Source organism: Pleuronectes platessa, chromosome 5 (assembly GCF_947347685.1).
Source record: "Pleuronectes platessa chromosome 5, fPlePla1.1, whole genome shotgun sequence".
Lineage (NCBI taxonomy): Eukaryota > Metazoa > Chordata > Actinopteri > Pleuronectiformes > Pleuronectidae > Pleuronectes > Pleuronectes platessa.
The window spans coordinates 16,215,265-16,225,243 of NC_070630.1; the positions used below are offsets into that span (position 1 = coordinate 16,215,265).

The following is a 9,979-nucleotide window of genomic DNA, read 5'->3' on the forward strand; positions in this document are numbered from 1 at the left end:
AGTTTGGCTTCACTTTTTGGAGGTGTCGTCCATCTGTATATTCAGTCTATGGTTTCAACAGTGTGATGCATTAAAGAGATGTGAATTCTGTCCAAAACATCCAGTATTCAATCTCCAACCTTACAAAGTGTGATTTTTACACCACTGCACTATAAATGTAGATCACCAACTAACTCACTGTACCCACAGCTACTGAATTCTGAAATACCTGTTGCAGGATGTCTGATACTTAAACCTTTCCATCACCTGGCAACATCTGCTTCTTTATAATTTAACAACATGAAGCCATTTTCTTTAACTGTCTTTAATTCTTGGTCTAAAAAGAATTTCTCTGCATCACTGAACCTTTGAGACACTGAACATTGTCACAGTTAATTCTTCTTAACTCAGCATTCTTCTCTTTTTCCAGTAAAACCCATTAACTGTAAACAAATTCACATGTTGGAGCTGCACTGCGCATCCACTGTCATATATGATATTGACCAGTAGCAGCTCATATATTCACTCATATGCATTTGATTCAGACACTGGCAACAATCCACAGATTAAGTCAACAGGGAAAGTTTTAACATAATGTGTGTAGGAGACCAAAGTAGAGAGAAATGATTTAACTTCCCCCTCGACCTAATAGAATGTTATCTTTAATTTAACTAGTCTCTAAACAGCATTAATCACTGCAATGATTCTATGCACTGTGCAAAGTGTGTGTGTTTTCTGCTGCCATCTGTTGTGTGTGTGAGAGATCAGTCCAATACTTGCATCTTAAGTTTTCACTTAGGATAAACTCTGCTGATCCCTCAGTTTACTGCAGACTTACAGTAATTAACATTTCTCAGGCTTCAGGCTGAGCACACATTTCAGACACCTTACATAATAATGGTTAATATCAAAATGTTCTTTTGTCTAGTCATTAAAAAATCCCTTTCAGCAGTGGGCGGAGGAAAATATCATAATCTGTTAAAATGAAATGCACTTCCCAACAATAATTTGGCCGGGTCCGACCCATCATGGCTACTTTACAACACAAATACAATGATCATTTTATGTGCATTTGAAAAATGCAATGAAAAGCCACTGGGTTAAAGGTGACAGGTAAAGTTGTGTTCTGTGACAGACTGACAGTGCTGCAGTGTGAAGAGTAATCAGATTAAATCAGATCTCTAATCCTCATCAACAAAGAGCTCCTACACAATAAGGTCATTATCTGTTTTAAAGGTAATCTAAAAATAAAAGATTGTCTATCTGAGAAAAGTCACAAAGAACTAAACTGGCATTACAACCCTGACAGTAACACATTCAAAACATAACCTTCATGTTAACTGTTCACCGGGCTACATGTTAGAGCAATAGCTGCACAGATCGTTTGTATGATCTACATAAAGGTAATTTGGACAATAAACAATCTTCAACAAGGTAAAATATAAGGTAATAGGATATTTAACAGTCTTATTAGCTTCATAGCGGTCATCTTGTGCCACTCTTTGAACAGTAAGGTAGGATGTGGACAGTGGCACTGTTACTGTACATGTGGGACAAGTCAAACCATTTTAAGAGTTCATACATTAAGACACTGGAGTGGAAAGACACTCGTGCAGCTGAACTTTGGTTTCCTGAACACGACATGTCCTCCTGTTAAACTTCTGATCCTCTTGAGGTGTCTCATCTTCTCCATGTGATATGTTTGGAATTGCACTGTGATTATTAACACAGCATGTGGCACAGGGGCAGGATTTTAGATGAAGAACTCATCTACTGGCTCCTCATTGTTTGTGCGTGCTGATAGCAGTGCAGCAGTAGTCCTCTTCTCAACCACAGGCCCTTTGAAGGGACTCTGTCCCACTTCGCCAGTCCTGCTGTTACAACCCTCCCTGCCGCCATTTGTAAAACCAGCAGAGCCCCGCGTCCTGGAGGGGCCCTGAGGCAGTGTGTGTGTCTGTGGCAGACACTCCCTCAACTCCCTGGCAAGACTCTCGGCAGCGGAAGCCCCAATGGCTGCAGGTCTGTCCGAGTGACAAGTCATTAAAAGGTCTACGGAGGCAGAGCGGGTGAGGGGTTTGACCGTCACATCAGAGCAAGGCGAGATGGGAACTCCCGTGTCTACGTTGGTCTCTGGCTCCTCCTCGTCCTCTTCCAGGAGAAGATGGGAGAGCGAGTGGCTGATGGAGGGGCGCTGAGGAGAGTCCGGTTGATTGGAGGAGGAGGGCGGTGCGGGGCTGCTGTGCTGGGATGAGTAACAGGAGCTGCCTGGAGGGGTGCTGCAGCAGCTGCCTGATCCCAGGCTCTCTGCTCCACCTCCTCCTCCTCCATGATGCTTGTCCAGGAGAGGCCTTTGACCTAAGAGCAGCCGGACACAACAAGCAGCATCGTAAACGTAATGTGCTCCAATGTGATTTAACATCTGTAATTATCGTGTGTGGTCTCTTACAGTTGTGTCAATTCAAGTTGGCGGTAGAAAAAAAGTTTACTCGAAGGAAATATGTGTGTGGTATGTTTTAATAAAAATAAATGAAACATTTTTAATATCATCTGATTTCTGTAGTGAATTACAAGATGACTCAACAGCTCACTAACTATTGCAGCGATGAGATGAGTCTTGAGCAGGAAAAAGTTACATCACCTCACTGCAGACGACTGACCCACTTTAACTGCTGAAGCTAAATGTCTAATTTAACCACTTGGCCCTGAATTCCCCATCATTATCATTTCAAACATTAAGAGCTTAAACTTCCAAATGTTCCATGCCTCAATCATTTTGTCCCATTGTGATTCCAGTCTTTCATTCAGCAGCCTCCCGCATAAAAATTATCTCCTCATACACTGGCTGTCTGTGAGAATTAAGAGACATAAGTTGAAAAAAATCATTATATTTAACTCTGTGGCCTCTGGGAGCCACAGACTGACTCAGAGATTTAGTAATTTAGAGACTTGTCTCTGCACCAATTATACTGTCGTCTCCAGCTGGCTAATGCTTCAGGCTCCTGGATTTATGACAAGAAAGTACCAACTACAGCCAGGCTCAGAATACAGGAAGTTTGGGCTGATTTGATCCAGATTCCAACCCCCGAGGATCGGAGGAGGAACCTACCGACGTTCGGCCGAGATGATCAGAGAGTGACTGAGCCATTCTTAATATACTCAGCAGATTTTCTACCCTGTAGATTGATCAGAGTAAAGCGTCTTCACCCCACAAACACTTTGCTTTACTGTGTTCTTACCTTGCCTGTGCGCTTGCCAGGGCAGGGGGGTGGTGAGGCTGCAGGGCGACAGGCTGTGGCCCTGTCCCGAGCTCCTGAGCTGGATTCCCCGAGGGGATACGCTGGGGCAGGTCGGGGGGAAAGCACAGGTCAGAGGTCGCTGAGGCTGAGCTGGAGTTTTCACCTGCAGCACAGGAAGACAGGCGGAGAGGGATTATGATTTACACCCGGACTAGAGATTAAAGCACGTTAATTGGCTATGACAGCATTAACCTACAACATATGGCTTTCTGACAGCTTCCAGATTATTCTGTGAAAGACACTAAGAACATGCCTCAGTTGTTTCATTAGCACTTGGAGAATGATACAAGTATTCTCCCTTTTCTGTTGTGGAAATTATTCTGCTTTTATTAATGGGGTTGTTCATAAAAGTATATTTTAATACCAATTTAAAGTTAGATATAATTTATTTTGGGATAATGAAGGACCTCAACTCCAACATCACTGGATATTCTGTCGTGTGAATAGCATGAATTCGATTTAAATGTACAATATGTTACTTTGGCATCATGAAGCCAAGTGGGATCATGGGAGTTGTTGTCTTCAGCACCATTGCAGACGAAAATCACCTGACACGAATCATGTGGTCAGGTATTTAACTTTTATTCACTGAACGCTGCGAACAACAATAAATAAACGTCTATCACGAAAGAACAATACAAACAGTGGAAGGAGAAAACAGCTGACTGGCCGACTGGCTGGCAGTGTTTTCCTTTGTCACGTGTAATTTGCACCAGAAGTTATAGCAGCAACGGACAAAGCCATAGGGAAAGTGGATATGAGAGCAGTCTGATCAATTTTAAGCAATGTCAAATTAGAGCTTAATCTAACATTGGTACCAATCAAATAATTGGAGGTACAGTACCAGAGAACGTAATTCATACTTAGTCATAATTCATTCTGAGTTTCCACTTTTTGTCCACAATTATATCTGCAGGTTGAAATGAGTGATGTGGTTGCACTCACCTGAAAAAGAACCTTGTTGCCATCTAGGTCTTCAGTCTGCCAGCGTGTGTTGCTGATGGGTGTGCAGGGGTTAGGCAGCAGTGGGACCAGCTGTCCAATTTCATCCACACTGAACTGCAGCACGGCGGATATGCACGGCTCCACCCGCACCCCCGGTGACAACTGCTTTAACGCCAGCTGCAGGCACAACCCTGGCTCTGTGTGAAGAGGAGGGACGAGAGCAACAGGTCAAAAGAGACAATAGACACAACAAAACTGGAGGAGGTGTTCAGGGACACATTAATGTATAAATGTCACAGTTTTTTATATCTAGAGGTTTTTCTTAATTGGTGCTGGTGCTTAAGTATCATACTCCAACTCAACAGCTAACGGTACACATGTTTAAAAACCAAGAGGCATTAAAGCCTTCTCTTCGTGTCCCACTCTGTTGCTAGACGACATCAGGGTTGAACGAGCTGGTGATGAGGATCATGGAAATCCTCAGTAGAGCAGAATATCTCATTTGGGTTTGGCCTTCGCTGCCTCCACAGCCCATAAAGACCAAATCCTCCATGGACCGCATCGACCACGTCCTGTGAAGTCAGGGCCCTGATTTGGGACGTTTCACTTTAAAGTCTGTGTCTTTACCCGTTACAATAAAAAAATAAGCTCCCTCTCAAGACTTAACAATAAAACTTGGGTTTCTGATTTTCATTAGAGAATAAGCACTGCAAAAGACAAACTTGTAGATGTACCTGTGTGGAGCGTGAACCAGCAGAAGCCGGCCTTCTGCTCCTCTGCCTGCTGCTGCAGCACTGTCTCGTACAGCCGCACAGCATCCTCGTAGTTGTCGTATCCACTGTACAGTGTCACACGCAGTATTTCTCCACCGCAGTGTACCGGTCGAACCCCCCACACGGGCATCCCCGCTCCCAAACTGTAGAAGTCTCTGCTGGGCAGGAGGTAGGGCTGTAGCAGGGGGTTGGCGGGGGAGCTGGTGGAGGTGATGTGAATCCCCCCGGTTCGGTTGCCGCCGCTCTCTGTGTGATGGTACTGCCACGGAGGCCTTTGGAAGAAGTCCAGCACTTTGAGGATTCGCTCCTCCCCGTAGGCCTCGTGGAGGAAGAAAGTGATGGCCATGGAAGGGTAGCCTGGAACAGTTTGGGCAAAGTTTTATTCTCAATCAACCTTAAATAAAAACAGATGCATTTCAGGCACGGGAAGCTTATAGTGGGATGGCATGTTTACACCAATCATGCAGTATTCAGTTCAAAGTTCCACACTTAAGGGAAAGTTGAAATGGTGAGTCTGTAAACAAGTCGCATTTACACACATGGAAATTATTATTTGTTCCTGTTTCCCGAGAAAAACACAGAGGATGTGCAATTAGATTAAATGTACAAGGATCAGGGCTTTGCATCCCTGCAACTGAAAGACCTGCGACCCGAGAGAATAGAAAAACAGTGAGGGGATCCTCACCTGCCACGGGACAGAGGCGGGTGTAGCTCCTGAATGGTGCGGCCCTCTCTGACACATGGAAGATGCGGAGGCTTGGGCAGAGCCAGCGCAGCAGGCGGTCCAGTGTGTGCTGCAGCAGCAGAGAGTCTCCGGGGTTGGCTAGAAGATGCAAATTCATTAGCAGGAGCTGCTGCTGTCGCCTGACCCGCCTGGTCCTGAGCTCAACTGTAACACACACACACAAATGAGAAAAAGTTAAAAACCAGGTAGCGAAGGAGTTTTAGCAGAAGACAAAAGTTAGTTGAAGGGGCACTGATATTTAACCTTAAGACTGTCTGTGCCCCCACCACAAACATACAAGGTTTTTCATCAAGATCTATGAATTCTCCCCTTAGTCTAGGCCCTGGGGAAGATTTGTATGCGCTTCATTTAGACTTCACTATAGACTTATATGACACCATTGAACAACGTTCATCAATGAAGGGTTATTGCATCGTACCAACTGTGGGCTAAGTTCACTGTGTGTTGGGATTTTACCTTCATCAAGGAGGTTTGATTTCATTAGCATTTGTTTGTCTGTTTTTGGAAAAAGCACAAACTACTGGACGGATTTCCACAGAATCCAATGGAAGGATGTGCCATAGGTCAAAGAAGAATCCCTCTATTTTTGGAGTGGCTCCAGGAATTTGTTTCCTCATTTTCTTTAACATTGCAAAAAGTTTTTTCTTTTTCTTTTATTTTTGAGACAAAGTGTAATACAAAAAGTATTTCTCTTAATATGAAGATTAATCTGGTAGAAATCGATGAGGATATCTATAAAGTAGGGATGCACCGATATGGAAATTCTTGGCCGATACCGATACCGATATTTAAAATAACAATCTGGCCGATAGCCGATACCGATATTTGTTTATTTTCTTTTTGTTGTTATTCATTCACCCTTTTGTGCCAGAAAAATAATTAAATCATTATTTAAAAAGCACTATTCATCACTCTTATCTTTTAATGAGTACAAATTGAATCAGATTTATGAAACAATCTCTGATTTAATTAAACTTTATTTAACAGAGACATATTAGGCCCATTTTACCGCAAGTTGAAATGGTTCCTTGGGATCTTAATGAAATGTCGGTAAGATATTTTGGTCAAAATACCACAAGGATAATTTAAAACAGCACCTTTTACCCTGTCTAAAACAGCCCTGTTAAAGTATCATTATAGAGAACGCTCTTCTCATTGATTTACGGTAGCAGTATTGCCCGTTTATTAGATGTGTTACGGCTTCTGTGTGTATAACGTATGCTGTCAATTCCCTTGTTACCTGTGCATGAGACGGATGAATAGAGCCGGTGCACATGAGAATAAAGTACTTAAACAGACGCTACGCTCATACTTTTTACACCAAGTAACACTGCGTGAGTCAAGATAACTTAACAAGCCCTCCTCAGTTTGACCTGTTTTGAGTGTCGGGCAGAAATCACATCGCGTCAACACCCACCGTGGCCCTTCGCGATGCTTGTTTTAATTAAACAGTCGGATTCCCCTGGTCCGCACCAGTTCTCAGTCAGCTGCTAGGCGCCAGCCGGAGGGTTCCCCCAGCGGTCGCCGTAGCTGAGGTGATCCGCGAGAAGGGCCCGACACGCGTCCAGAGTCGCCGCCGCTGACCGCGTACCCAGTCCCCTCCCCGCCTTCCGCGCTGTCGCCGTGAGGTGCCACCAGATGAGGACCTCCCGGTGCCGCACACTGAGCCTCCGGCGGCGCGGAGAGGAAGGCGACGGAGCGACTGCTCCCCCAGCCGCGGCACGTGCCCGGCGGTTTTACCACAAATCTGAACATCGGCCAATGATATCGGTGAAAGTCAAGTTTATTAAGCCGATATCAGTAAACGAGGCGAATATCGGCCGCTACCGATGTTCGGCCGATATATCGGTGCATCCCTACTATAAAGGGAAAAAAAAGTCCCATTCACCTGTAGTGTGATAATAGTGTCAACTATAGTGGTCATTTTCAGGACTTTCGTCCCGGATAGAGATTTTGGCACACATCCCACGTTGTTCAATGGGGTCATATTAGTCTATAACAGTTGAGATATTCTCCGCTAAATGAAGCGCATACAAATCTTCCCCAGGACCTAGACTACCTGGGAAATCTGTAAAAATGTAAAGAAAAAACTTTTTGCAATGTTAAAGAAAATGAGGAAACAAATTCCTGGAGCCACTCCACAAATAGAGGGATTCTTCTCTGACCTATGGCACATCTTTCCATTGGATTTTGTTGAAATCCGTCCAGTAGTTTTTGCTTTTTCCAAAAACAGACAAACAAATGCTAATGAAATCAAACCTCCTTGATGAAGGTAAAAATCCCAACACACGGTGAACTTAGCCCACAGTTGGTACGATGCAATAACCCTTCATTGATGAGGTACCCAGAGCTGTGGTTATCCCACAAGTCACTGTGGTGTACTGGGCCACATGGTCAGTTGTCGGGTATGTTGTGTGCACCAGTAAGACTGACTTTAGGACAAATCATTGATTGAATTTAAAGAGACCACTGGGCCACGGTGGAGGCATTGTCTCTACCAAGAGAGTTAGGTATTGAATTGTATTGTGGGAAGTGTAGTATGTTGGTAACATAATTGATGATGGGTTTTGGTAACATGAGCTCTACTTGAGCGGAGAGTGAACTTACCGCCAGATGACGACATCCCGCCGCGGTCTGATCTGCACGGGACACACAATGAGAAGCACGTGAGAGATGAGCTCACGGACACGTCAGAGAGAATCTGTCTCCATCTTGTGGCGCCGGCCCCCTCTGCCCGCGGTCACCATGACAACACATCTGTTGTTGCCTTACGTCAGCGTAAGAACTAATTTATGAGATAAACAACACAACAGAGCGCAGCGGCGACAACAAACTGTAGTGAAGTGTTCAAAAGTTAGAGGATGAGTTCCGCTGCTGGTTTAAAACATCACTTTCCCTCGTGTTTCTGTCTTAGGATGAACTGCTTTCCATTGTGGGCTAGATAAAACGGTGTTAGCTAGCGTTAGCCTCGGAGCTAACGGTTGTTGACCCACTCACTCGTCAGTCTCAGCTCCGGAGTCCACGTTCTCATCGTCGGCTTCTCCTCAGTACCGCGGCTCCTCGGAGCAACGCCCGGTTCACAGCCTCACACGCGGAGGAGGGTTCCAGGCGCGAAGTTCAGGCGGAGTCCGGAGCAGCAGCCCGGGATGAGAGTGAAAAGCATCCTGGCTGATGGCTCTCCGCAGGCTGCTAATGCTAAAGCTAACTCTGCTGCTGCTGCTGTTGCTGAGAAGAAAAGGGAACTCTGTGCTGGGACGCTGACGTCACCAGGCAACCGTACACCGCGGAGTTGAGAATGAGGCGAAGTTCAGCTCTGTGAGAAACAACCAGTAGAACCAACCGAGCCTGGCGACACGTGTCCAGCTCCAGCTCCTGGGGCTGAATGTGGGCGAAAGGGAGCAGCAGCTTCTTTACATCTAAATCCGCCTATAATAATAACATGGAGCAGATGGCATGAGGACAAAGGGGAGCAGACGGAGCAGGGAGATTTACCAGTGCAGAGTGGAGCCTGCCCAGTAAACACTGGTCTTGTTAAGAGCATTAAACACTCACCCACTGCTCCACGTTACAGAAGCACAGGGCGCTCTGACGAGAGATGATATAGTAAATCAAGTTACTAAAGTATATCAAGATAAAAAGTATGTCACTGATAAAAAATCTGTATATCAAGATAAAAAGTAATGTACATATAACCCAAGAAAAAAAAGCTGTACATAAAGATCAAATCCATAACAAGTTAAAAAAAACCTGTATATTAAAAAACAAAACGTAAATCAGATAAGAAAAAGGCTTTAACAAGAAAAAAAGACCTGCACTTTTAGATAAAATAAATGTATATCAAGGTAATTTCATATCAATGATCGATATAAACTATTATCACCACAAGTGTCACTTGATTTAGATGCTCCAGGGTGAAGGCTGCTCATAACTCTTGAGGAGCACAGAATGAAAAACACTTATTATAAACTGTGAAAACATTTCACAAATCTGAGGTTACTCAACCATATACCTCCTCATTATATAGCAACATATGCATATGTATATTGAACCGTTGCTATATTGATATTGATTCATATTCTACTAAAATAATAGTTGTTGTACTGTCCAGCCTGAGGTGCACTCAGGTATATCTAGAAACAGCTAAGTGTTCCTGTTCAAAATAACAACTCTTTCATTTCAGTGTAACTCATGTTATTATTCACATCTAGGCAGTTCATACTGTGATAGGTCTAAGTGTCTCT

The 9,979-nt window shown here is 44.2% G+C and overlaps 1 protein-coding gene across 1 annotated transcript; it reads right to left on the reverse strand.

Moving 5' to 3' along the window:
• Positions 1–288: 288 nt before the first annotated feature.
• Positions 289–8,376, reverse strand: LOC128439628 (protein FAM124B). The gene is made up of 6 exons (XM_053421987.1): positions 8,346–8,376; positions 5,679–5,882; positions 4,955–5,350; positions 4,221–4,417; positions 3,216–3,378; positions 289–2,334 (listed from the first exon to the last, which is right to left on the reverse strand). Exons 1-6 carry the CDS (start codon positions 8,359–8,361, stop codon positions 1,733–1,735), a joined length of 1,578 nt encoding a protein of 525 aa, XP_053277962.1. The 5' UTR covers positions 8,362–8,376; the 3' UTR covers positions 289–1,732.
• Positions 8,377–9,979: the final 1,603 nt, after the last annotated feature.

Excerpts from the sequence above, each read along its gene's own strand:
- LOC128439628 (XM_053421987.1), bottom strand. Across the intron at positions 5,351-5,678 it reads CCGCCTCTGTCCCGTGGCAG|GCTACCCTTCCATGGCCATC; the intron begins GTGAGGATCCCC and ends AAACTGTTCCAG. Across the intron at positions 3,379-4,220 it reads GCAACAAGGTTCTTTTTCAG|GTGAAAACTCCAGCTCAGCC; the intron begins GTGAGTGCAACC and ends CCTGTGCTGCAG.